Source organism: Lutra lutra, chromosome 6 (genome assembly GCF_902655055.1).
Source record: "Lutra lutra chromosome 6, mLutLut1.2, whole genome shotgun sequence".
Lineage (NCBI taxonomy): Eukaryota > Metazoa > Chordata > Mammalia > Carnivora > Mustelidae > Lutra > Lutra lutra.
In genome coordinates, this window is record NC_062283.1 from 4,189,722 (window position 1) to 4,217,571 (window position 27,850).

General features: G+C 43.7%; 1 protein-coding gene, 2 non-coding genes and 1 pseudogene across 8 annotated transcripts in view; 3 read left to right on the forward strand and 1 right to left on the reverse strand.

The window, feature by feature from the left end:
- KIAA0319 (KIAA0319 ortholog) overlaps nucleotides 1–27,850 on the forward strand; it is a 91,506-nt gene that overhangs the window by 12,919 nt on the left and 50,737 nt on the right. For 2 of the 6 annotated variants that reach the window (XM_047734041.1, XM_047734039.1), the window contains exons 2-4: nucleotides 19,442–19,601; nucleotides 23,761–24,677; nucleotides 25,067–25,117. In XM_047734041.1, the coding sequence (XP_047589997.1) occupies nucleotides 19,547–19,601; nucleotides 23,761–24,677; nucleotides 25,067–25,117 (1,023 nt within the window). In that variant the 5' untranslated portion in view covers nucleotides 19,442–19,546. Of the gene's footprint in view, nucleotides 1–2,003; nucleotides 2,531–19,441; nucleotides 19,602–23,760; nucleotides 24,678–25,066; nucleotides 25,118–27,850 lie in introns of those variants that run through there. The other 4 variants (XM_047734042.1, XM_047734044.1, XM_047734040.1 and 1 more) reach the window with 3 other exon arrangements.
- Nucleotides 3,256–3,363, forward strand: LOC125103425 (U6 spliceosomal RNA). The gene has a single exon (XR_007128414.1). It is a non-coding gene; the product is annotated as a U6 spliceosomal RNA (small nuclear RNA).
- Nucleotides 21,814–21,967, reverse strand: LOC125103339 (uncharacterized; annotated as a pseudogene).
- On the forward strand, nucleotides 25,788–25,894 carry LOC125103363 (U6 spliceosomal RNA). Its single transcript, XR_007128369.1, has one exon. It is a non-coding gene; the product is annotated as a U6 spliceosomal RNA (small nuclear RNA).

Genomic DNA, 27,850 nt, shown 5'->3' on the forward strand with positions numbered 1-27,850 from the left:
TGTGAATCCTTCAATCTTGTTCTTTTTTTTTCCCCCAGATTTTTTTTTGGCTATTCTGGGTACCTCGTATTTCTATATGAATGTTACAACCAATTTCTGCAAAAAAGACAGTCATGATTTTGACAGGAATTGCATTGAATCTGTAGATCAGTTTGGGGACTGTTGTTATCATATTCAGCACTTCAAACCATAAAATAGGTTGTCTTTCCATTCATTTAGGTATTCTTTAATTTCTTTAAAATACTTCGTAGTTTTCAGGGTGCTTGAATGGCTCAGTCGGTTAAGCAGCTACCTTCAGCTCAGGTCATGGTCCCAGGGTCCTAGGATCAAACCCCACATCGGGCTCCCAGCTCAGTGGAGAGACTGCTTCTCCCTCTCGCTCTGCCTACCTTTACTCTCTATCTCTGTCAAATAAATAAATAAACCTTTAAAAAATAAAATAAAATATTTTGTAGCTTTCACAGTACTGATTTTACACTTTGTTAAATTTATTACCAAATATATATTCATTATGATGTTATGGTAAATGGAATTGTTTTCTTAATTTTATTTTTGCTTGTTTATTGCTATAGAAATACAATTGACTTATATATTGATCTTCTATCTTGCAACCTGGCTGAACTCTAATAGTATTTCATAGACTCCTTAGGATTTTCTCAATGTGAGATTGTGTCATCTGCAAATAGAAATATTTTTACTTCTTTCTAATCTGGATGCTTTTATTTTACTTTCTTGCTAATGTCCCACGAGAACCTCTGGTACAGTGTGGCATAGAAGGAGGGAAAGTAAAAACATCCTAATCTTGTTCCTGATCTTAGAGGAAAAGTCTGTCACCGTTGAGTATGGTATTACTGACAAGTCTTCATAGATTCCATTTATCAAGTTGAGGAATCAATAGATATCTGAGAATGAACAAATTTGTATATAATCATTTCTGTATTGTTTATATTTTTTGCTTTTTGGGTTTTGTTAATAAACCTATTCCTAATCAAAGGTTATAAAGATATTTCTGTTTATATTTTCTTTTAATCTTAAAACTTTGCATCTCACAGTTAGATCTGTAATTCATCTAAGATTTATTTTGTATATGGAATGAGGTTGACATGGTAACTTTATCATTTCATTTTTATGAATGATAAAAAAAGCCCTGTCGGGCTCTCTGCTCAGCGGAGAGTCTGCTTTTCCCTCGCCTCTTCCCCTGCTTGTGCTTTCTCTGTCTCTGTATCTCTCTCAAATGAATTAAAAAAAAATATTTTAAAAAAATACTTTGAGGGACGCCTGCGTGGCTCAGTTGGTTAAGGTCTGCCTTCGGCTCAGGTTGTGATCCTGGGGTCCTGGGATCAAGTCCCACGTTGAGCTCCTTGCTCAGTGGGGAGCCTGCTTCTCCCTCTGCCTGCTTTGCCTGTTCTGCCTGTAGCTCTCCCTGCTTCTGCTCCCTGACAAATACATAAATAAAAATCTTAAAAAAAAAAATCTTAAAAGACCTTGAGAGGATCATGCTGGATCTTTTATGTCAACTGATAGGGTTTAAAAGGGGCCCCTGGGTGGCACAGTCAGTTAAGCGTTTGACTCTTGTCTTCAGCTCAGGTCATGATCTCAAGCTTGTGAGATTGAGCCTCATTCCGGGCTCCTTGCTCAGCGCAGAGTCGGCTGGAGATCCTTTCTCCCTCTTCCTCTGCTCCTTCCACTTGTGCTCTCACTCAAGTAAGTAAATAAATCTAAAAAAAAAAAAAAATCTTCACGGGCATCTGGGTGGCTCAGTCCCTAAGCATCGGCCTTTGGCTCAGGTTGTGATCCCAGGGCCATGGGATCGAGCCCCGGATCTGGCTCTCTGCTCAGCAGGGAGCCTGCTTCTCCCTCTCCCCCTGCTTGTGTTCTCCTCTCACAGTCTCTCACTCTGTCAAATAAATAACTAAAATCTAAAAAAAAAAAAAAAAAAAAAAAACCCTTCCATCTTATACCAATTTTTGTAAAACCTGGTATCCGAACAGTGTTTCAGAAGAGTGTAAGGCACCACGAGACACAGGGTAATGAGCACGCACCACGGCAGATAGCGTCGTCTGCGGAGGAGTCTGGGAGGCCCTTCATTCTGCGGTGCTTTTCTTAGACTCCATCCTAGAACGCACGCCGTGCTTGGAAGCTATTCATCGTACCAGGAGAAACTGGTATTTTTTATCCTGTTTCTTCTTGTGTGAAGAGGGATTCCCTCTCTGATACACTGAATGTAAATGGAGGAAAAAACTGTGATATAGCCAGGAGGGATGCTGTAGGGAAGGGCAAGTGTGTGTGCACCCGTGTAAAGATGCGGAAGATAGTTCGAGATGGAAAACTCAAGAGCTAATGCTAAGAACTGTATTTTAAAAGGTGAAGGCGAGTACCAGAAAGAAGAGCTGTGGGCGTTGACAGTGGCCGGCCGCTCCTTCAGAGTGGACCTGGGCGTGGGGAGGGAGGCTGTTCGGGGTGCTCTCTGCCTTCAGAGTGGATTAATGTAAGAAGTCTAAGATGGAACATCACATCACCTAGAATAAAGGTATGTAAAAGCATACTCTGTGAGAAGTCTTGCTCCCACCCATGTCTCCCCTCTCTTCCAATTCCTTTTCCCACCCTCCACATCTGCCACTTCTCTTTGTTTCTGTTATGTGCTTCCATGATTTCTTTTTACAAATACAAGCAAGCAGGAATCCTGTCTTCTTCCCAAAGGTGTCTTACTATAGACACTGACCTTGCTTGCTTTCTTCATTTAGTATCCAGAGATCTTCTGATAATATCAGTGTGTGTGCTTAACATACATGCTAGTGTGTGTGTATGTGTATATATGTATACATGTGTGCATGTGGTATATAATGTGCACTGTATGTAATAGATACATAATACGTACACTTGTGTATCTATGCACATACATTCTATATTATGTTATTCATAATAGTATATATACATGTATGTATCCATATAGTGTTTGTATATATGTGTCTGTATATAAAATTCTCTTTTATAGCTGCAGAGTATTCCATTACCAGGATAGATCATAATTTGTTAACTACTTTCCTGTCAGTTGACAGTGACATTTGGGTTGTTTCCAACCTTTTGTTATTATTAACAGTGCTGCAATACCATATGTCATTTTGCATGTATGCAAATAAAAAACAAAGTAGAATTAGATACATAATGTAAAATAATTAAATCCATGTTAAAAATTCATAGTAATTTGAGTTTTAACGTTAGGCATCGCAGTTAACTCTTGCTTATTCAAGGAGAGTGCTCTATTCAGCAGCACATATACTAAAAGTAGAACAATCCGGAGATGATAAGCGTGGCCCCTGCACAGGGCTGACAGGCAAACTCACTCATTCAAGGAAAGAGTTACCATTCATTCATTCATGCATGTATCCATTCAGTACATCTGAGATCCTAGCATGTCCTATCCTCTCCTCTAGTTTCTGGGGTGAGCATGGCAACCAGTCCACGTCCCTGCCCCTGTAGTTTACAATATGATGTGTGGAAACTGGGCTTTGAGATGCCTAGGGATGATGGCACCGTGAGGTCGCTTGGCAGAGAGGAGGAGGGACAGAGAGGCACTGGCAGGTAACACAAGCCTATTCTGCTAGACCTAGTTGCTTAGATTTTCTATTATACTTATTCCTTTTATAACTTAGAAGAAAACTCGATTAGCTGTTTTTGTTTGTTTGTTTTTGTTTTTAAGTACAGAGAGACGTAAGGCAGCACAGAGTAGTGATAAGAACATACTCTCTGGTATCAGCCACACTTGAACTGGGTTCCAGTTCTTGGACATCTTTGTATTTCTGAGCCTCCGTTTTACCGTCTATGAAATGGGGATGATAATAATGTAATGGGAGTTAGAGCACCAAACTAATGCATGTACAATGTTGGGGACATGATGAAATAAATAGTAGTTTCTATAGTGCGAATTGTTTTTTGAATACAGCGTGTGACTTTTGGCGATAATGTGGCCTCAGGACATCTCCTAAGGAGGGAGCCATGACTTTGGCTTGGAGCCGGCTGTTGACAGCGTAGGGGAGAGAGTATGGGGACACTGATGGACATCAGAAAGAAGACTGGGAGGAGGAGGGCAGACGGAGAGGTGGTCTGACCAGTTTGCTGTCCAGTCCTGAGGTGTCTGTCCTATCCAGGCATTTTTAATGCTGGCTCCTGTCATCGTCTGAACAAGCCTGTGTGACATGTACATAATCCCTCCCAGTCTTGGGAGGCCGGCCAGTGGCCACTGGGGTGCTTCTTCCTTGACCTGAGTCCATGGGTGACAGCTCATGCAGTGACTTCTTCCAGGATCAAAAATGAATTCCACTGCTGTGAGATGGGTAACTGTGGGCAAACCTTACCAAAAACAAGACCCTTAGGAAGTAAATATCAGGAGTGTTGGATTCTGGCTGTCACATACCAGGTTTTAGTTTTTCATACACTCAGCTCTAGCTGAGAGGAAACCTGTCAGCTGACTTTGAAAAAATATTTCAGAGAACCATGGTCATTGTATGTCTTTGCACTTGGGATTGCTGAATTTAAAAAGTTGAAAATTAAAATATGAAAACATCTTTTTTTTCCCCATGGACTGGGTTTCTAAGTCTTTCCCTCACTCTGGTTCTCCTTTTCTCTTGGAAGATGGTAACTCCTTGTGCTCTGTGTTTTGTTCATAAGCTGCTCATGCCTGCATTAAACAATCTCATACATCAGTGGGGATTCAGGACGGTGACGGGTCAAGCTGTTACTTCCGTGAGTGAAGAATCCATGTCAGCTCTTTCTCTGGACAGTGTGGCATGTGGACCCTTCTTCTGGAGAGGGACGTATGCTAGTCGTGTTTCTGATTAGCTGCCCAGTGCAGCCTAAGCGTTTTCTCAGAGCTAGAGTTGTCTGATGAAATACAGTGTAAATATGTCCTAAATATTGCATGATAGAAAAAATGATTTACCCAAATTTTGCATTTAATTGGGAATCCTGTATGCTTATTTGTTAAGTCCACCTGCCCTGTTCATCCCCTTTCCCTCTGTGTGTCACATCCATTTCCCGAGTGTAACCTCACGCGGGCTCTCTGTTGCTGTTGGATGTACTGCGGCTCTTGATGCTGAGCGGATCTAAGCCTCCAGTGACCAACATAATAGCAAGCATATTTATTTATTTATAAGATATTAAAAATATTCACGGGACTCAAAGGGTACAAAAGGCTATTTGCTAAAAAAAAGAGAAAAAGTCTCTGTCCCTGCCCTCTAGGGAGGGCACAATAAATATTAATGGTTTCTTGTGTATTCCTCCAGAGGGTAATTCATTTTCAAGCAAATTCATATTTATACTTCCTCCCAACCCATTCTCTTTTTGCATAAATAGTAGAACCATAATTGCCATTCCGCATTTTCTTTCTTCATGTCACAATAGACCTTGCTCAGTGCCAGCACGCGAAGCATCTTCTCTTTCTTCACAAATGCAGGGGGGTTCACGATAGGAGTCGGCTGTAACTTAGTTAACCGATTCCCTGCTTACGGAAGTTTGGTTGCTTCCAGCCTGTTGGTTAGGACTAGGATTGTACCCAGGAGTAACCTGCTGTGCATATGATCTCCTGAGCACCCAGGCTTGTCTGTGCCACAAATCCCCACCAGTGGGATTGCCGGGAGATCACGGTGCCACCTGCCCTCCGGAGAGGCTGCACCAGTTACACCTCCATCCGCCGGGACTGAGAATGCCCGGGGGTGGTGGGGGCAGACTCTCACCAACAGAAGAACGTGGGAAGGTTTTCTCACATATGACCATCACGTAGGTGAAAAAATGAGATCTCTTAGTTTTAGTTTGTATCCTCTTTTTATTCCTGATTTTGAGCATCTTTTGGGGTATTTAAAAAGCATTTATATTTTCTTTTCTGTGTTCTGTCTGTTGATGGATTTTTTCCATTGGATGATTATTGGTTTGAGGCCATTCCTGTTTACTAGGGAAATTAGTCTTCGTAATGTGAGTTGCAAATATTTTGCCCACTCTTTTGTTGACACTGACTTTATATATGGTGATGTTTCTATGAAAATTTTTGTTTATATCCCTACCTTTTATTAATGGATCAGCTTATTCCTATTTTTTGTTGTGGCTTCTGAGTTCACATCATTCCTAAGCCTTCCTCACTCGAAGATTATATAGTTACATAATTATATGTAGTCTCCTGTTGTTTTTCTTTAAAAACAAAAGCTTTATTGAGCGATAGTTCATGTAGCATACAGTTCATCAATTGAAATGGTGCAGCTCAGTAACTTCTTCTCTATTCACAAAGATGTGCAACCATCACCACAGTCTGTTCTAGAACTTTTTCGTTACCTCAGAGGAAATCCTGTGCATGTTAGAATTTGCTCCTCATTTTACTCCAGTCTTCCAAACCAGGCAACCATTCACTTACCTTCTGTCCGTATGGATGTCTCTTCTGCTTATTCTGTGTAAATGGAATGATTTAATTGGTGGTGGTTTCTGACTGGCTTCTTGCATTTAGCATAACGCTTTAATTTTTTAGCATAATGTCATCAAGGTTCATCTGTCTCGTAGTATAGACCTGTACTTCATTTCTTTTTATTGATGAATAATTCTCCACCTGTGGTTAGAGCATGCTATCCAGTTTTCAGTAAGTGGGCGATTCGGATGGTTTCTACTCTTTGGCTGTTGTGCTTAATGATTCTGTGCCCACTCATTCACAAATTTTTATGCGGACACGTGTTTTCATTTCATTTCATTTCTCTTGGGATGTGTACACAGGAGTAGAAATGCTGGATCATATGGTAAGTGTGTTTAACTGTTTTAGGGGCCGACAGACTGTTTTCCAGAATGGCCATGTCACTTTACATGCACCATGAATGTGTGAGAGTTTCTGTCTTTCCATATCTGCGACGGTTTTTATTGTTTGCTTTTTTGAGAAGAGTCGTGCTATTAGGTGTGAAGTTGTATCTCTTTGTCCTCTTGATGTGTGTTTCCCTGATAGCTAATGATGTTAACCATGGTTTCATGTGCTTACTGGCCATTTATATATTTTCTCGGGACAACTGTCTGGTCAGATCCTTGTCTATTGGAAAAATTGTCTTTTTATTATAGAATTATAATAGTTATTTATGTATTCTAGATACAGTTTCCTTATTAGATATGTAATTTATAAAAATTTTACCCCATTCTATGGATTTTCTTCTTACTTTCTTAGTGGTGTCTTTTTAATCACAAAAGATTTTAAATTTTGAGGTCCATTTTATCTATATTTTTCTTTTTTTGTTTATTTTGATGTCATTAAGAAACCATTGCTTAGTCCAAGGTCATAAAGATTTATACCTTTGTTTCCTTCTAGTAGGTTTATAGTTTTAGCTCTTACATTTCAGTTTTTGGTTCATTTTGAGTTGATTTTTGTATATGCTAGGAGGTAGAGGTCAAATTTCATTATTCTGCATATTGATACCTGGTCGTTGCAGTGCATTTGTTGGAAAGACTGTTCTTTTCACACTGAACTATCCTGATACCTTTGTCAAAAGCCAATCCCGTGGTTTATTAGAGTGCTTTTATGGTTGTTTTTTATGTTTGGAATTTATCTTAGTATAAGGTGTGAGGCAGGCATACAACTACAATTTTTTTTAAGTGGCTAGCCATTTTTCCCATATCATTTACTTTAATAATTAATCTTTCTCCATTGATTTGAGATGCCGTTTTTAATCATGTCCTTTAGTCTTTTAACTGTTTGCCCATTGCTGAGTGTCTGGTATCTATCGTTGCACCTATACCAGTCTGTTTTAACGATTGTCACTTTATAGTATGTTTCACTCTCTGGTAGGACTAATTTCCCCTTATTTCTCTTCTATTTCAAAAAATTCTTTCCTCCCCTTCTTGTTTATTCTTCTATGGGAACTTTGTAACCAGTTCTGTCTAGTTTCCCATTCCCCCAATTAAAATTTCTACCAGCATCATTCTTATTGGAAACATAGAAATGAATGGGTTAATTTAGGAAAAATTGACATTTCTGAAGTTGAGCTTATCTATCCAAGAACACCTATTCATGTTTATCTGCATTTATTTATTGTGTTTCCCACAGCTTCCCATTTTTAAGTCTTAAAGTGGGCAAATACATTGGTGAATTCATTCCCGGGTCTTCTGCTTTTTATTATTTTGTTTGTTTGCTGTTGTTGCTGCACTTTTGTGTTATATTATTTATGTTCTTTTCTTTTTTTAAAGATTTTTTTGAAGATTGTATTTATTTGAGAGAAACAGAGAGAACACAGCTGGGGAGGACAGAGGGAGAGGGAGAAGCCAACTTCCCATTGAGCAGGGAGCTCGATGTGGGACTGGATCCCAGGACCCTAATCATGACCTGATCTGAAGGCAGACGTTTAACTGACTGAGCCACCCAGGCAACCCATTTATATTCTTTTCTTATTGCTATATTCTCCATTATTTCTTCTTCTTCTTTTTAAAAAATTAACATATAGTGTATTATTTGCTTCAGGGGTACAGGTCTGCGAATCATCAGTCTTACATAATTCACAGCACTCACCATAGCACACACCCTCCCAATGTCTATAACCCAACCACCCTATCCCTCCCTGCTCTCCAGCAGCCCTCAGTTTGTTTCCTGAGATGAAGAGTTTCTCCCACCAACATTGTAGGAGGGTTCCCCTTTCTGTGCATCCTTGCCAGCAACTGTTGTTTCCTGACTTGTTAATTTTAGCCATTCTGACTGGTGTGAGGTGGTATCTCATTGTGGTTTTGATTTGTATTTCCCTGATGTCGAGTAATGTTTAGCACTTTTTCATGTGTCTGTTGGCCATTTGGATGTCTTCTTTGCAGAAATGCCTGTTTCCCATTATTTCTTCTAACTCGTTATTATGAATGGCGAAAATTCTAAGAAAAACTAGATACAACTTAATCTTCTGATTTTTTTAATTTAATCTTTGGCTTTTTGAGGTTTAAAAATAGATAATTATGTGTCTTCTTTCTACTGTATAGTCATCTGGTTCACTGTGGGGGAATGCAAAGTTATTTGTTATGTATACCAGCAGTCCTGAAATCGTCTGTTACTTAAGTGTTTTTAACTAAAATATCCATATTTTTATTTAAAATGTGTGCTTACCGTAAATAGTAGCTTTTTAAAAAACTAATATCATTAATAGGTGAGAAATTTTTAAATTAGAAATCAGAATATATCAACTTAAGTTTTAAGATTGACCTCTTTCCTCAAGAAGTTTATAATTTAGTTGGAGAGAAAATACACAGGGTGCCTGGGTGGCTCAGCTGGTTAAGCGACTGCCTTCAGCTCAGGTCATGATCCTGGAGTCCTGGGATTGAGTCCCACATCAGGCTCCCAGCTCCATGGGGAGTCTGCTTCTCCCTCTGACCTCCCCTCTCATGCTCTCTCACTCTCTCTCTCTCTCTCTCTCTCTCTCAAATAAATAAATAAATAAATAAAATAAAAAAACACATTTGTCTGAAAAAATTGATTGCCCCCATAAAGAAGCATATGCTACCTAGCATCTAAGTGGTTTCAGAATTCTATCAGCCACTTTAAAAAATTACTAAAAGTTCTCATAAAGTTTTGGTCTTATATAGTATTTGAAATCTTCTTTTTAAAAAATTTTTTAAAAGATTTTATTTATTTGAGAGAGAGAGAGAGTGAGTGAGAGAGAAAGAGAGCACAAGTGAGGGGAGAGGTAGAGGGAGAGGGAAAAGCAGGCTCCCCACCAGCAGGGAGCCCAGTGCAGGGCTCGATCCCAGGACTCTGGGATCATGACCTGAGCTGAAAGCAGACGCTTAACTAACTGAGCCACCCAGGCCCCCATATTTGAAATCTTCTGATAAAGTTAACTAATATATTGGACCAGAAAATGGAGGCTGCCCTCTGGACCAGCCCACATTACAAATCTAAACCTAAGTTACAGAAAACACCTGTCAAAGAATCCTAACGCATGCAAATGGCAGTACTCCAACTCCGCTTTGGCTAACTTACCTCACCTAGGAAGCAGGACCTACTAGCTGTAGGAGGAGATACAGGACCTCCCAGCCAGATTCCCAGCTTCTCATGCCCTTTTATGCATTGCTGCTTCTAATGCTCAGTAAAACTGGCTCTTGCCCAAAATCTCTCAGGAAGGATGCTCCATTGCTTGTGGGGAACTGTACTCCTCCAATCCATGGATTGTTTTTTTTTTCCTTGAATAAAGGACTTCAGACTTGTTGCTAAATTGTATTATTTTTGTCATTTGACATTCCATAAAGCAGCTGTTACTGTGCCTCTGCTGTGAGCTTATCTGTACCTAAGCATTTTATATCCCATAAACTGAACAACAACAAAAAAGCCTGAGTAATGTTACTTATTAACTAGAATGACATCTAGGTCCTTATAGTAGTTCAAGATAGGCAGGGGCTTAAAGGAGATAAAATTTTATTTCTCCTCAGAAAAACTCAAAGGTTGGCAGCCCAGGCTGCTCTGGCAACTCCACGTTCATGCCTTCTATCTAGCACTGGCTAATATTCTCGAGGTTTCTTCATGGTTGCAGAGGGCTGGCCACGGGAGTACTTTGTACTTTGCCCGTGCTTGGGCTCACCCTATTCCTACATCTCATTCATTCTCTGATCCTATTCCTGAGCCTTACTTAACCTCATCTCTGAGTCGTCACTATCATCCATAGAGAAAGAATGTATTTGGGGCAAGGCTTCCAGCATGGTCTAGTGGTCATGGACACCAAACACTCAGAGAAGGAGGGAACAGAATGAGGCCAGAAATATCAAGGGTCAGAAATAACCGTCTAGGAGCACCTGGCTGGCTCAGTCAGTAGAACTTGCGATTCTTGATCTCGGGGTTGTAAGTTCCAGGTCCATGTAGAGATTACTTAAAAATAAAACCTTAGGAGAGGAGAAAGATGGCAGAAGACTAGGGGACCCGGTTTCAACCAGTTCCCTGAATTGAGCTGGATATCTACCGGGCCATTCTGAAAACCCACAAAATCAGCCTGAGATGTAAAAAGATATATTTGGATCTCTACAAACAAAATATCCCTGGCTGTTGTTCTCAAGGTATGAAGTGGAGAGCTGTAATTCTGCAGGCAGATATCGGAAGATAAACGGAAGGGGGCAGGAGCTGCCATAGGCACCTGAGCCAGGAAGGTGAAATGACACAGGAGCACAAAAGCCTCCTGGGCTGGGGACCAGGCACAGACTCGCAGACCAGCAGCCACGGGGAAAGGAGTTTAGGACAGCACCCCAGACTGAAACCTGGAGCTGTGGAGGCTTGCGTGCAAACTGGGGGCAGCTGGTGGTTTTAGAAGCACAAAGAACAGAGACATACCCAGACGTGGAAGTGAGGGCTGAGAGTGCTGATGTGGGATGCACAACCCAGGACCCTGTGGTTCTTAGCAGCGCAGACAGAAGTGGAGTCAGTGTGCCCTGGAGAGCTCATTGAAGGTCAGACTGCAGTCTCTCTGTTCTGAGACGGAGGATTGGATATGGTCACTTCTGCTCTGACTCTTGGAAGAGACATGGAAAGCCACCAGGGAAAGCCACTAGAGAAGAAAAGCCCCCCAAAACCAGTTTTCATGGGTGCCTGGGTGGCTCAGTCACTAAGCATCTGCCTTTAGCTCAGGTCATGATCCCAGGGTCCTGGGATTGAGCCCCACATTGGGCTCCCTGCTCAGCGGGAGGCCTGTTTCTCCCTCTCACACTCCCTCTGCTTGTGTTCCCTCCATCACTATGTCTCTCTCTGTCAAATAAAAAAACAAAAAACAAAAAATCGATTTCACTGAGCCTGTCCACCCCCCCCACCACCACAAAGGGCAGGGCAACTCTGCCCAGACAGGGTTGCCTGAGTAACAGTGCGGCAGGCCCCTCCTCCAGAAGACAGGCTGGAAGAGCAAGAGGCAGACAACCCTAAAGTCCCTATAAAACAGATGCATCTTGCTTGGGTTGTGGTCAGTAGTTTGGACTGTGCATTCCCTCAACCACCCCTCAACAGAATGACTAAGAGGAGGAACCTCCAACAAAGGAAAGAACCAGAAAAAGTGGCCTTTCCCACAGAACTACTGGATATGGATATAACCAACATGTCAGAAATTGACTTCAGAGTAACAATTATCAAGGTGATATCTAGGCTTGAGAAAAATATTAACGACAATATAGAATCTCTAAGGGCAGAAATGAGATCTAATCAGGCCGAACTTAAAAATGTGATGAATGAAATGCAGTCTAAGCTGGATATGCTGACTTCCAGAGTAAACGAGGCAGAAGAACAAATTTGTGAGATAGAGGATAAGATGATAGAAAAGATGGAAATCAAGGCGGTGTGGGAAAAACAAATTAAAACCCAAGGAATCTAACAGAGGGATTAGTGACGGAATGAAATGTTCCAATATCAGAATTATTGGTATCCCTGAGGGAGTGGAGAGAGAGAGAGATCTAGAAGATATATTTGAGCAAACTGTAGCTGAGAACTTCCCTAACCTGGGGAAGAAAATAAGCATCTGTGTCCTAGAGGCAGAGAGGACCTCCCCCAAGATGAATGAGAACAGACCACTGCCACAACATATAATAATATATTTGTAAATCTTAGAGCCAAGGAAATAATCTTGAAAGCAGTGAGAGGGAAGAGATTTCTTACGTACAAAAAGAAAAGGGAATCCTTTTACACTGTTGGTGGAAATGCAAGTTGGTACACTTTGGAAAACAGTGTGGAGGTTCCTCAAAAAGTTAAAAATAGAGCTACCCAATGACCCAGCAATTGCACTACTGGGTATTTACCCCAAAGGTACAGATGTAGTGAAAACATATGGACCATATGTACCCCAATGTTCATAGCAGCAATGTCCACAGTAGCCAAACTGTGGAAGGAGCTAAGATGCCCTTCAACAGATGAATGGGTATAGAAGAGGTGTGCTCCATATATACCTTGGAGCATTACTCAGCCATCAGAAAGGATGAAGACCCAGCTTTTGCATCAACATGGACGGAACTGGAGGAGATTATGCTGAGTGAAATAAGTCAAGCAGAGAAAGACAATTATCGTATGGTTTCACTTATTTGTGGAACATAAGGAACAGCAAGCAGGACATTAGGAGAAGGAAGGGAAAAATGAAGGGGGAAGTCAGAGGGGGAGTTGAACCATGAGAGATTATGCACTCCTCTGGGAATCAAACTGAGGGTTCTGAGGGTTGGGAGGATGAATGAGCCCGGTGATGGTTATTAAGGAGGGCACAGTTTGCGTGGAGCACTGGGTGTTATATGCAAACAGTGAATCATGGAACGCTGCATCAAGAACTAATGATGTACTGGGGCGCCTGAGTGGCTCAGTGGGTTAAGCCTCTGCCTTCGGTTCAGGTCATGATCTTAGGGTCCTGGGATCGAGCTCCATGTTGGGCTCTCTGCTCAGTGGAGAGCCTGCTTCCCTCTCTCTCTCTCTGCCTGCTGCTCTGCCTACTTGTGATCTCTGTCAAATAAATAAATAAAATCTTAAAAAAGAAAAGAACTAATGAGGTACTGTTTGGGGACTAACATAATAAAAACAATGTATATGAGAAAAAAGTGAAAATAAAATCTTAAAAAAAGAAGAAAAAGAAATATCCATTCTATACTTTTTAAATAGCTACCATGTTAGAATGACCATGTCGAAATACTGAGCTTTCCTTAAAAATGAAAATTATAATTGTATCTTATGAATGCAAAGGTAAGATGTGTTTGGTTTAGGAAAAAGAAAGAAAATATAGGTAAGAAAGGAAGAGGAAAATTATTCTCACCAATTTTCACCTTGGGAGGGGCATTTCTTTCAGATCTTTAGGTGTATTAAGCTGATCCATCCAGAGTTTGTTAGGTTATGTGGGTTTGTACTATTTATAACATTTTGAACTTGTTAAGCCTTCTTTTAAAAGTCCTGTTTATCACTATACAACCTAACCTTCGATGGAAATTTTTTTGGAAGGTATCCTTTACTTGAGGACATAAAATAACAGGAGGGTGGCAAAAGGCAAGCAGCAGGAGAGAGCATGACCCTTATCAAGGGAATTGGCAATTCAGAGACTGAATAAATCAGTCTTATCAAGGAACCTGGAGAATAATGTGCTTACTTCGCAGGACACAGATGTGGCTGGGGCTGCTGCAGGGCAGGCTTGTGCTCTGACTCTGAAACTCGGTTTCCTTTCATGTAAAATGGAAATAATAACTAGTTCAGAGAGGGTTGTTCTGTGGGTCAAATAGGAAGATATGTCAAAACATAATTTAACCCACAAAGTACTACCTATGTATTTAAAAAATGCAAAACTTATAACGTATCAGACCTGAAAAGACTTGGTAACAGCTGGTCCATGTGCCTGTTAATGTTGAGGAAATGGAGGCCCACTGTTTGCTCATATTAATGTACTAAACAAACAGCCCCTTAGCTGTGGTACTGAGACTAGGAAACAACCTTGTTACTGAGAACCGTTTGCCCTGAGAAAATGGCAATGGATTGCCGTCCAGGTACCATGTAATTGTGAAAGTGTATTGCGCAAGTGTATCTGCCAAAGTGCTGAGGGCTTGGAAATTTGGCACACCGTCTGCTTGCCAGGCGGTGAACCTTTGGAGTGGTGCTGCCCAGAGCAGTGCCTTTTCTTAATTTGGCCAAAGGTGCCCAAAGGTCTGGTGGAGGACTGGCCTTTATCCATGGGATTCTTGAGCAGCTCTGCCTGGCTGGCAGCGGCACTGGTATCATCCAGGGCGGCATCCTGGGCAGCTGACTGAATGCTGTTCCCCGAGACCCAGCTGCCCTTTGCTTGCCTTTTGGGTAGAGAGTGGTCAGTTACTGCTGATGGGAGATGGCCAGTCATCCCTTCTATCCTCTTGCCATCTCAGACCACACTTTCCTTGCTGGACAGAAAGGAAGTTACTGGTGGCAGGTTGTTTGCACAATCAGGTTTTCTTCTTCTGGGGTCTTCGGTGGGAAGCTTATGGGACTCTTACTGAATGCTGACATTCCCCGCTTCACTTTCTGGAAGTCAGTGTTCTGATGGCCTCTCTTGTTGTGACTCGGAGAAGTGTTAGCCATCTCCTGACTTGTCCTTAGATCACCCCACTCCTTTCTGATTTCTTAGTCTATGTCAACTCAGTAACACAAGGCCCTTTGAGGCCCTCGTTGGCCTCCCCTGGGCCTGGGCCAGTGATGGTTGCAGGGTGGGCAGCAGCCGTATTCCAAGGGGTCGATGGCAGAGCTTGTCAGCAAAGTCGAACAGGTGGCATTCTTGTAATTTGAGTTGTTTCCTGATAAAGACTCAAAAGCAAGTTCTGGCAGTTCCAAAACCTTCCTTCCATAGAATGCTGTGTTCAGTTTTGTTGGCAGACTCCTTGTTCTTTCCAGGTGCATCTGGTAAAGTAAATTTGTTTTAAGGACCCACAAATGGAGGCTGCCCAGTGGCCGAGGCCATCACAAATCTAACCCTAAGTCAGCCCGCACCTACGGAAACATCTGTCGTGGACACCTAACATATGCCAGTCACGGTCAACAGCTTTAGTGAGCCTACCTGACCCTAGAAAATAGTTCCTGCTAGCCTTATAAGGAATCCCCCGTCTCCTAGCCAGTCATGCCCTCTTCTTTTGTTGCCTCTTCTAATACCTGTAGGAGCAGGAAAATTTTCCTTCTAGCCTTCTAGATTCTTTGGCTGCTCTAATAATCAAATTGACACAAGGCAAATCAACAGGAGAAAAACTAATTTCATATGTGTGGGAGCCCCACAAAAATATGAGAATATGAGACCCAAAAGCAAAGCCAGGTAGTTAAGGCTTATATATAACATCCTGAGTTAAGGAAGAGAGGAGCAGTTTAGGGATATGCAGTAGAGAAAGGCCATTGACAGGAAAGAAGAGAATGTTTGAAAAACAAATTTTTTGTGCTGTTTTACAGATAAGTTTCTTAGGTAAAAAGCTGTCTCTAGTAATAGCTCTCTTCCTGGAAGCGGCTGCCTTTCCAAAGTAGATATAGGCAGTTGAGGGGGAGGGATAGACCTTTTCCTGAATCTTCTGGGCATTGATTACCTTTAGCTCAAAGTCTTCACGCCGAAATGGAATGCTTTGGGATGACCAGTTCTCCCCTTCACACTCTCCAGGCTCACTTTGCCCACAGCCCTTGGGAAGAGTGCCCAGTGACGGCGAGGCAGAGCATGTCCCCAACCCGTGGATTGTTTTCCCTCAGACCTACTTTGGACTTGTTCTAGCTTTGTCATTTGAACCTCTCGTGTCCCCTAGATTACCACATCAGTCCTGAATAATGGCCAGGAAGCCTGGGTTGGGGCATGTCCCACTCTTTGTTATTCCTCCCCCTTCCTCCCACACTCCAAAATTTCTAAATGTTCTGGGTTGCTTCTAGAATGGATGGTGCAAGGAGGGGAAGCAAGGAGTCTTGCAGTCTCCTAAAAGCCCGGGTCTATGGGTAAAAGGGGAGGGAACTAAGGTGTGGGTAGGAAAAGAATGGTTTTCAGCGCAACTACAGTCTCCTTGATGAGAACACAGCAACCTGCACCACACCAAGGTTCCGACACACTCATGAGGAAGCCTCTACCCAGGTGCGCTTACTCCCGGAAGCCTTTGATGTACTCGAAATAGCAAGTACTTGTGTCACTAGCTCTTGCTCAACCATACACCCCAACAGTTAAAACCAGAAGTAGAGAAGACCCCTTAACTGATGCTCTACCTGAGACCCATTGTTCTTATTTCTGAGACATTGACTAAGATGTTTTGCAGTGACTGGAACATTCCAGCCACCAGGCCAGAAAAGTTCTAAGTGATGTAATGCCTAGGAGTCCCTACTCCACACCCACACGTTCCCTTTCCTGCTCATGATCGTGTGCTGAACATCTGCTCACCCCTGTCTATGACCACACGCTGTCTGCTCTCTTGGAAATACCCCCTGAAGCTCTTGTCCTGTGAAGAGGCGTCTCTTCTGCTGGTGGAGAGGTCAGGTGGTAAGGCCTAAGCCTGCCACCTCCACCTGCTGCCAGCACCCAAAGTAAACCTCTTCCATTCTCTTTTCCAAACCTTTCTCTCCTGACTGGCTTCTCTTGCGGTAAGTTTACCTGAGTTTGTTCAGCAGCCTTGTTGGAAAGCTCAGCCAGGAGCTCTGCTTTCTATTTGTTCAGCATCCTTGAGATTGCTTGGCAGGCGAACAGTGGAAGCAGGACAGCAGGCCTTATCCATTTTTTTCCCGAGTTAGTGATGACCAGTAACGCTAGTACTGGTTTGTCAGCCTTGGGCAAATCAGTGAACTTTTTTTTTTCCTTTTTTGAGATTTTACTTATTTATTTGACAGACAGAACACAAGCAGGGGGAGGGGCAAAGGGAGAGGAAGAAGCAGCCTCCCTGCTCAGGGAGCCTGACAGGGGACTCAATCCCAGGACCCTGAGAACATGACCTGAGCCAAATTCAGACTCTTAACCAACTGAGCCACCCACGCTCCCCTCAGTGAACTTTTCTAAGCTTCAATTTCAACTTTTTTTTTTTTCCAGAGACGGAGGTGGGGGGAAGGGCAGAGGGAGAAGGAGAAAGAAAATCTCAAGCAGACTCCTTCCCCACTGTGAAGCTTATCATGGGGTTTGATCTCATGACCCTGACATCATGACCTAAGCCAAAATCAAGAGTTGGACTGAGCTACCCAGGCGCCCCTCATCATTTTTTTTCAAAGATTTTATTTATTTATTTGTCAGAGAGAGAGAGAGAACGCGCACAAGAGTGCACAAGTAGGGGGAAGAGCAGGCAGAGGAGGAAGCAGGCTCCCGACTGAGCAAGAACCCCAATGCAGGGCTCGATCCCAGCATCCTGGGATCATGACCTGAGCCAAAGGCAGAAGCTTAACTGACTGAGCCACCCAAGCATTGAAACCCCTCATTATTTTTAAAACAGAGATAATAATACTGCCTGGGTTGTTATGAAGATCACACTGAAGAAAGTGCCAGACAAAAAGTGCCAATATTACTACATTTTTTTTGACACTATGATGGTAGTGATTATAAGAGGTCTTATTATTTTAAATACCACTAGGGAAGAAGAAAATTCTGTCAGTTACCCACAGCACATCATTTTCTTGTCAGAAAATTTCTTCACATTGAAACATTTATTTGGACAGATTTTTATAATAAATCATCCTTGTACATTGGTAAAAAGGAACTATAAGTGAATATAAATTAAGGTATTCTTAAATTTCCCTACAGTCTTGATCTACTGCTGCTGAATCATTTGTTAAGGCAGTTAGTGCTATCAGAGTTTTTCCCACACAACATTGCCTGTGTATCATCGTGAGCACTGGGGATGCAATATTTCTTAGAAGAGTGCTTCATACCGTCTTTCTTCCAAGCCACGATTACCAGTTCTGCATAATCAATATGTACGCACAAGCACTGGTGTCTGTTCCTGCCCAGTGCTTGGCCAACTTAAGACATCCTGATTCCAGGGGTACTACAAGTATGAAAATATGTAACTGTTAGAATTGAGAAAATATAGTACTGTCACTGATTTCGTCTTATTTCATAGGTTTGGGTTTGTAAGGGCAGCAAGTGTTGGGGACAAAAAATTTCCTCTGCCATTTAAGGTCCTTCTAGCTGGACTAAGAGTCAGATTGTCAGGAAGCAGATTAACAGGAGGAAATCAAATTTAATAGAGTACATATGGGGAATCCACACAGGCATGGAAATTCCAAAGACAGTCAGGCAGTATGAGGCTTATATGATGAGCTAAAGAGAGGGGAAGGGATCTGAGAATACCAAGGGAGAAAGACCACTAGCAGAAAGGTGAAAGGTGGTGTTTGGAAACCACAGGCTCCCTATAATGTAGAGAATTTCTTAGGTAAAGAGCAATCTTTGTTAATAACTCTCTTCCTGGGGTGCCTGGTGGCTCAGTTGTTGAGTATCTTGATTTCAGCTCGGGTCATGATCCCAGGGTTGTGGGATTAAACCCCACATCAGGCTCTGTGCTCACTGGGGAGTCTGCATGAGGTTCTCTCCCTCTCTCTCTCTGCCCCTTCCCCTGCTCACACACATGTGTGTTTGTGTACATGTGTTTGCTCTCTTTCTCTCCCAAATAAATCAGTAAATCTTAAAAAAAAAAAAATAGCTGTCTTCCTGGTACAAGTAGGCAGTTGAGAGGAGATAGAGTTTCTCCTGAATCTGCTGGGTTTGGATTGCTTTTAACTCAAAACAGTGTTCATGCACATGTGGCCCATTTTGGGGCTGCCTGCCCTTGGACCCTACAAAAGCGTGAAAGCCTCTGCCTCATCCCAGAAATTGTCTTTTCTGTTTGCACAAACTTAGAGTGGATGGTTTGCCTGGAATATGACCTTGCGGTGTTAACAGGATAGGCTTCCCAGTGAGATGGATAAGTCATAGAAATTATCTTGTGTGTTTCCTCATTTACCTATTCTTTTTCTTTTTTCTCATTTACTTATTCTTCTTTCTGTCTGCTTTCTGATTTTCCTTTGAAGTTCTTGAGTTCAAATCTGGTTCCTAAGAAACATCAAAGGAAGCCTGCACCAGAGGCCTCCCAGGGTCTCTTTGGAAGCTGGACTCCATCCACTGTGTGAGACGGAATGGCACCCCCCACCAGTGTGTTCTCCTCTTTACTGCTGCTGGCCACTGTTGCAGGTAGGAAACCCTCACCCTGGAGACCCTAGCATCACACATGAGCTTCCTGTCTTTGGCTTAAACAACTCAGATCAGAAACAAAACCTAGGGGATGAACCTAGGGGAAGGGAAAGAGGAATAAAATAAGACGAAATCAGAGAAAGAGACAAACCATAAGAGACTCTTAATCATAGGAAACAAACTGAGGGTTGCTGGAAGGATTGGGGGTGGTGGGATGGAGTAACTGGGTGATGGGCATGAAGGAAGACACATGATGTAATGAGCACTGGGTGTTAAGTAAGACGGATGAATCACTGACCTCTACTTCAGAAAGTAATAAACAATGAAACAACTCAGATCAATCTGAAATGAAGGTGCTATGTGTTTGCTTCCCAACAGAATTATTTTACATGTAAAAGGCATAAAGTCCAACCTCATGCACCAGTGGTTTTCTGGAAACGGGAATTTAAATAGTTTTTTATTGTCATGATGATTTTTTTTTAAAAGATTTTATTTATTTATTTGACAGAGATCACAAGTAGGCAGAGAGACAGGCAGAGAGAGAGGAGGAAGCAGGCTCCCTGCTGAGCAGGGAGCCCGGTTCAGGACTCCATCCCAGGACCCCGGGATCATGATCTGAGCTGAAGGCAGAGGCTTTAACCCACTGAGCCATGCAGGCACACCTGTCATGACGATTTTTGAAAACATAAGGTCAGAGTTTGTATATAGTAGGAAAACTTTATATATTTATTTAAAATAATTGCATAGTAGATCTTTTTGGAAAGCAAATGACCACACTCTTTTATCATAAATCTTTATTTTCATATATTCTGCTCTGCTTGCTCAGTGTGGAAATACCCATGACAGGAAATCACTGGTGAGCCGCAGTGCTGGTGATCGGTGTCCTGGCTTGGCCCCTTTGAATTTACCGAGGACTGAGAGTAGAGATAGGGCCGGGGAACCTAAGTTTGTGCGCGGGGATTATCCAAGTGTGGTGAAGCCATAATGAGGCTTACCTGTGTTAAAACAGAAATTCAACTGAGTAAATTTAAAGATCTAATTAGCTTTATTCAAGGATTCGAGACCTGGGCAGCATTCCATTGAGAAGGTAGAAGGGAGCTTGAAGGAGCTGTACAAAATGGAATGATTTTACAGGGAGAAGTAGGCAAGGTCACTTTTTCTCAGGGGAAGTCAGAGTCTTACCATGCAGATGACCTCAGGTGTAGGATCTACACTATCCAGACTGAGGAGTTTCAGTTGCATTCGTGGAAGAGGCAGAATCTGCAGTTACAAATAGGTCATCTCAGTAGAGCTTAACATAAGTGATTCCATTTTGGGCCTGTTTCTTTTTAACACGGAGAGTGATCTTTGTTAAAATGCAGTTTCCTCTGCTCTAGACCTACGGAACCAGAACACCTAGCAGGTGTGGCTCAGGGGTCCGAAGCAGCTACACCATTAGAAGCACTGTTGTAGAGCATGGAGGGGCCCCCTCAGAAAACCCTGCCACTGGAGAAGCCCTGTCATTCCCCCAGAGATTACTAATATTTGAACACTTTTTTTCCCCTCCCAAATCCCCACTTTTTCATTCCTTTCTGTCTTTTTCTTGTGATTTTTCCATTAATTTAAAATTCCTGAATTACTTTATTAGTAACATTATGTGCAGTTTGCCTGTCTTCCCTCTCTGTCCACTCTGCCTTTAACAAAATGCTAACCAATGATTTTACCGATTTGTCAGCAATCATGGAGTGACTATGATCCTAGATTGGGCGGGGACAATGGTAGAGGGTCTGAACATGGGTGAGTCTTTTCTGGTCTCTTCAGGAGCTTTCGTGGAGTGAGTCTGAGAGAGTCTGAAGTAATTACGGCCACTTGGCCCAAGAGAAGCATGGTTTAGTTGTTAGAAACCCTCTCAGACTTCTTCATTGAGCACTAAGACCTCTGCGTTAGGTACTTCTGTCCATACAGATCATTCAGGTGATGTTTTTGCAAAACAAAGGGATTATGAACTCCCAGAAGTGTATGGCAGTTTCCACCTGATTGAAAACTGCTTTAAGCTCTTCCAAGGCTTCTGCCATGGCCAGTTCTCTGTAGACACTGAAACAGTTTGCTTGCTTTAGGAGCAAAGCCTGCCTTCTGGATAGTGGTTTCTGACACAGTTTTATAAGTAGCTTTTGAGCTGCCTGGTGGCCAACACCAGAAATGAAACAAGGCCGTTTCTGTGGCTCACACTGTCCAAAAGAAGATGACCTCACAATTTTTCCAGGGAAATGAAGCACATCTTACCATGTGTGTTTGAAAGAAGTTTCTAGCGTGGGTTTTCATTTAATTAGCAATAATCGCGCCTCGGATAAACCTCATTGGCTACGATATTGCCACTGCGCGAAGCTTGTGGGTCTTCATTTAAAGGCCACTCAGAGATGTAGTGGTATCTTTACAAATAAAGGCAGTATTTTTGAGAGTATAGGTGGGAGTCAGAGATAGTTAACTGTCTGCTGTACACCCTTCATCACTTGGTTTTAATTAGAGATTTTTTTTTTTTATGTTCAGCTGGAGGTCTTTTTTCCCTCTCTATATCTGATATTAAGCTTTTTGTTAGAAAATAAAAGCTGAAACTACTAAATAGATTTGCATTTGAGAAAATATCCTTCCAGTTGAATTAAAATAGTTCGTTGCTAGCTTATTCATTTGGAAAGATGCATATCTATTACATCTAATTCCTCTTAAATTGGACCAGTTAGACTTTCCTATAGAGTCAGTGTTTGACACTGACCATTTCTTAAAAGTGTATAATGATGCTCATGTGTACACAGGTAAAAATAAAAGGGACTCCATTTCTCTTCTCTCCAGTTAGAAGTGCTCTCTGATTGTCACTATGAGGAAAGTAACAGTAGTTTAAAAAATTGTCAGTGACGAGCCCTCACAAGTAAAGAGACCTCTACCAACAAAGAATAAAAGTGCTTTTGCCTTTGGCTTTCGGGGAATGAGAGACTGCTGCAGAAGGTTCTGAAAGTGCCACTTGCTGTCACTGTGTCTCATGGGCCTGCACCACTGCATCTGCAGAACACAGCTGGGATGGGGGATAGCATTGCCCTCACACCTGCCCAGTTTGCTGACTGGAAATATTTGTAGCTATTTAGAATCTGATTAGAGCTAGTTGCTGCAGAGGTGCCTGGGTGGCTCAGTCGGTTAAGCAGCTGTTTTCAGCTCAGGTCATGATCCTGGTCTCAGGGTCCTGGGATCGAACCCCACTTCTTTGTCTCCCTCTGCTGCTCCTCCTGCTTGTGCTCTCTCTCTTTCTCTCTCTGCTAAATAAGAGTCTTTAAAAGTAAACCCAGTGATGGGTATTAAGGAGGGCAGGTATTGCATGGAGCACTGGGTGTTATATGTAAATAATGAATCATGGAACACAACATCAAAAACTAATGATGTACTATATGGTGACTAACATAATAAAAAATAATAATTATTTAAAAATTCTAGAGGGGGAGCAAAAAAAGAAAACCAAAAGACTAGTTGTTACAGACCTGTACTGAGGACAAATTTTTCTCTCCTTTGATATTTCCCTGTCAGTTGAGCTATCATCAGAATAACCTGTGAGATTAAAAAAAAAAAAAGAATCAGGGGCATCTGGGTGGCTCAGTCATTAAGCACCTGGCTTCAGCTCAGGTCATGATCCCAGAGTCCTGGGATCGAGCCCCACGTGGGGTGGGCTCCCTGCTCAGCTGGAAGCCTGCTTCTGCCTCTCCCACTCCCCCTGCTTGTACTCCCTCTCTTGCTGTGTCTCTCTCTGTCAAATAAAGAAATAAAATCCTTTAAAGAAATCAGTTTAACAACAGCAATAATGTGATATCCCTAAACTAAACCTTTATAACTGAATTTTGGGTGAGGAGCAAAATATTATAAATAATAGAAAAGCAGCACACAGATGGAAAAGGATGCTTCTGGGCCCCCGTGAGAGAACATGGAGAGAGAGAGGATGGAGCATCCAGTGGGCAGGTGGGTGAGCGTCAGGACAGGTGCGGGGTGGAGGGGCGGGACAGGAGGAGGACACGTGGATGGGTGTGGCAATGGGGGGACTGTGAGGTACGGCAGGGGAATTTCTGCTGGAAATGCTGGTTGTTTATGGGCTGGCCAGACACGACTTAGCTCCTTTCCTCATCAGAGACTGTGTCCTTTGCAGGTTGTGCCTGTGGCCCGTGCAGCGAGGGGAGGACATTCGCCAATGCCGTCATTTCACCAAACCTGGAAACTACCCAAATCGCATGGGTGCCTCAGACCAGCCCTGTGGCAGACTGCACGGCCGCGTGCTGTGACCTGGCCCTCTGTGACCTGGCCTGGTGGTTTGAGGGCCGCTGCTACCTGGTGAGCTGCCCGCGCTCCGAGAGCTGCGAGCCCAGGGAGATGGGCTCCGTCAGGTCCTACCTCACCTTCGTGCGCAGGCCGGCCCGCAGGCCCTCGCAGCTGCTCCGCTACAGGGAGATGGTGCTCCGCAGGAGGTCCCCCTCGGGACTCTGGGGGGACTCTCCTGAGGGTCTCAGAAAGGACTTGTCTCCTCTGGGCCCCGCTCTCCGCCTGAGAAGGGCGTCGGAGTACTCCGATGACTACAGGGACCCTGAGCAAGACCCCTTCCAGCCCCTCAGCAAGCAGGAGCCCAGAGGCAGTGCCGAGTACACCGACTGGGGCCTGTTCCCGGGTGGCCCCTCTGCTGGAGACGGCCTGCCCTGGGCCGCCGAGGAGCAGAAGGACCCTGAGTGGGGCCCAGAGGAGACGTTGGAGTACTCCGATGACTACAGGGACCCTGAGCAGGACCCCTTCCAGCCCCTCAGCAAGCAGGAGCCCAGAGGCAGTGCCGAGTACCCGGACTGGGGCCTGTTCCCTGGTGGCCCCTCTGCTGGAGATGGCCTGCCCGGGGCCACCCAGGAGCAGAAGGATCCTGTGCTCCGTCCGCTGAATGGGTCAGCACGGACCCCGGCCCCAAAACGATCCTCGGAGAGCAGGACGTCGCTGCCCTGGGTGACAGCTCCACCTTCCAGAGAGGCCTTGGGAAAGGAGACTGTTGGGCTCCAGGACGCACCCAGCAGTGGCTCTGGGGAAGAGGTGGGCCGGGTAGCTCAGGGTGGGCGGTGCATGGAAGGGCTGTGCGGGCGGGAGGCCGGGGGCTGGACACATCAGAATGTAGCCCTCACAGCCTCTGGGAGCCAGACGCATCTTGTTCCTCTGCTGCACCTTCGGGACCAGAGTGTGAAAAAGAACTGTGTTTCTGCCCTCACAAGCCAGTCATCTCATGATGATGACTCGGCACTTCTCCCGTGGGATGCCTCTCCCAGTATCCCCAGGGAATAAGGATCTACAGACGTCCCAGCAGCTGGTCTGTAGACACGGCACACTTCCCCAGAGAAAACTCCCAGGCTCCAAGTGCAGTCATCAGGGCCCCTTCCCCAAACCAGGGCTTAATACCCAGCCTGACTCCGGTTAACCTTCCCCAGGGACGCAGTCTCAGTGGGTCCTTCTGCAACTTCCCAGCCTGCACCAGTGAGGTAAGTCCCTAATGAGATCCTCTGGTTCCCCAAAGGGAGGGGACCTTCCCTGAAATAATCCCTTTTTGTTGTTGTTTACAATTGCCTTGTCCTGCATTTAAAAACTTATCCTTCCTGTAACCCTTTAGAGCTCCTTACTATTGCTAGATAGGGCGCTGCCCAATTCATGAATCATTCAGTAAGCCCAGTTAGATCTCAAAAACACTTGGTTGAATTATTGTGGTTTTTTTTTTTTTTTTTTAAGATCTTATTTTTAACCAATCTTTTCACCTAATGTGGGGCTTGAACTCACAACCCTGAGATCAAGAGTCACATGCTCCACTGCTGAGCCAGCTGGAAACCTGGAATTGTTAATTAACAGATTTGGTGGCCGTCACAGGGTTGGGGGCCCAAAGTGCCCTGCTGACGGCATTCAGGGACCATGAGAAACACAGCCATGGCACTTGTGGGCCCACGGCACTCGTGGACCCCTTCCTTTCTCAGTTCTCTTTCTTGCCTTTCCCCAGGGCCTCAGGAGAGCCTCCCTAGGTCTGGACTCGGCTCTCCTTGTGTTAAGCTCCCGATCTCACTTGCTTTCCAAAGTTCTCTGTCTGTTTGGAATCATTAGCCCCACACTGAGAACTGATGTGATCTGTGAGGTCCCAGAGCAAACCATCAAGACAATTCTTGAGTGCTCGCTTCGGCAGCACATATACTAAAATTGGAACGATACAGAGAAGATTAGCATGGCCCCTGCGCAAGGATGACACGCAAATTTGTGAAGCGTTCCATTAAAAAAAAAAAAAAAAAAAAAAGAATTCTTGAGATATTTTCAGTGCAAAAGAGGTGGTTTTATCCAGGCTCTGGGACAGGACCCTTGGGCAGAAGGAGCTGCACTGGGATTGTGAAGAGCCATTGGTAATAGACTTTGAAGTTGAAGGAGTAGAGACAAAGGAAGTTTTCCAAAGGATTGGAAGGGGGTTGTGTTGGTAAGAGTTTGCCGTTGGCAGAGGCATCTGTGACTTCGGGGCTGTAGTCCTTCCACGCGAGCAGCAGGTGTGCCCTGTGCACCCAACGCTCCCGAATGTGGAGACTCCCTCTCTTTCAGCCAGGCTGCGTCCACTCAGAACAAGACGAGCATGCACACGCCTTACTAGAGCCTCGGTGAGCAGGTGACAGTACAGCGTCCCAGCCAAGAGAAGTCCTGGGCGCAATTCCAACATCTCCCAATGTGGAACCCGGGCTGGGGAAGGGGTGCGACCGGCAGACCTCAGCCCATGGGGGCTATAGCTGCCTCTGGGCCCGAACCAGGGTAAGGGCTCCAGTCAAATGGGGGGCTGTGGTCCAGATGGCCAGCAGTTCCTGGTGTGCAGGACAGAGGCAAAAGGAAATTCAGATAAAATTCAATGTCCTTACCTCTTGCAGCCCCCTGACAAATACTGGAGGCGGGCAGAGTGTGACATTCCTCCAGGAAACTCCCAGCTGTCTTCAGGCTAGTGCTAGAGTCAAAAACCACCTTAGCTTGAGGCTAGGCTGGCCTCCAGGACCCTGGGAGTCTTCTTTAAGTTCTGACAATCCTTTGGAAAACTTTCTTTGTCTCTACTCCCCCAACAATTAATGAGTTAATCAGTTATAATTGTTTTACAAGCGAGTCCACTGAACCCCAGATTCATAGATCTAGAACATTGAAATAAATATGCAAATGGAGGTAGAACTGTTTTTTTTTTTTTTTAAAGATTTTATTTATTCATTTGACGGAGAGAGAGAGATCACAAGTAGGCAGAGAGGCAGGCAGAGAGAGAGCGGGGGAAGCAGGCTCCCTGCTGAGCAGAAAGCCCGATGTGGGGCCTGATCCCAGGACCCTGAGATCATGACCCAAGCTGAAGGCAGAGGCTTAATCCACTGAGCCACCCAGGCGCCCCAGAACTGGTTTTTCATTTTTTTTTTTTTAAATATTTTATTTATTTATTTGTCAGAGAGAGAGAGGGAGAGAGAGCGAGCACAGGCAGACAGAATGGCAGGCAGAGGCAGAGGGAGAAGCAGGCTCCCCGCCAAGCAAGGAGCCCGATGTGGGACTCGATCCCAGGACGCTGGGATCATGACCTGAGCCGAAGGCAGCTGCTTAACCAACTGAGCCACCCAGGTGTCCCCAGAACTGGTTTTTCTAGGAGAAAGTCTACATGTCTATAGACAAGAGTTATTTTGCAGTATTATCAGTTACCTACAACTGGTAAAGTTGTACAATAGCTCAAATACAAGAAAGTCTAGAACCAGAGAACTGGGAGAACCTATAGACAGTAGTTTATTTTACACTGAAATACAAATTTTGCCCTACATTCTAATTAAGTTTTTTTGAACTGAAGGGAGTTGTAAATAATCCTTGAATTCGTGTTGATAAACATTAGATCTGCAGCATAAGAAATATAATTTTATTCTCCTAAGGTAAAAAGCTTGGAATTAATGACAAAAATAAAGATTTCTCTCACCAAAAAAGTATTTAAAATAACACAATTGTATTAAATAAAGGTGCCCAGAAAATTCCATGGGGTAAAGAATAGTCTTTTCAACAAATAGTACTAGGACAACTGGATATTCCGGTACAAAAACTGAATTTAGATCCCTACCTTGCCCCCCACCTCCAACATCTCTCCTTGTCTTTGGTAGAATGGCTTCCTTATTTAATTAACAGCATTGATCTTTAGGAAAATGCAAATCAAAGCCACAGTGAGATACCCCTTCCCCTGGGTAACTAGA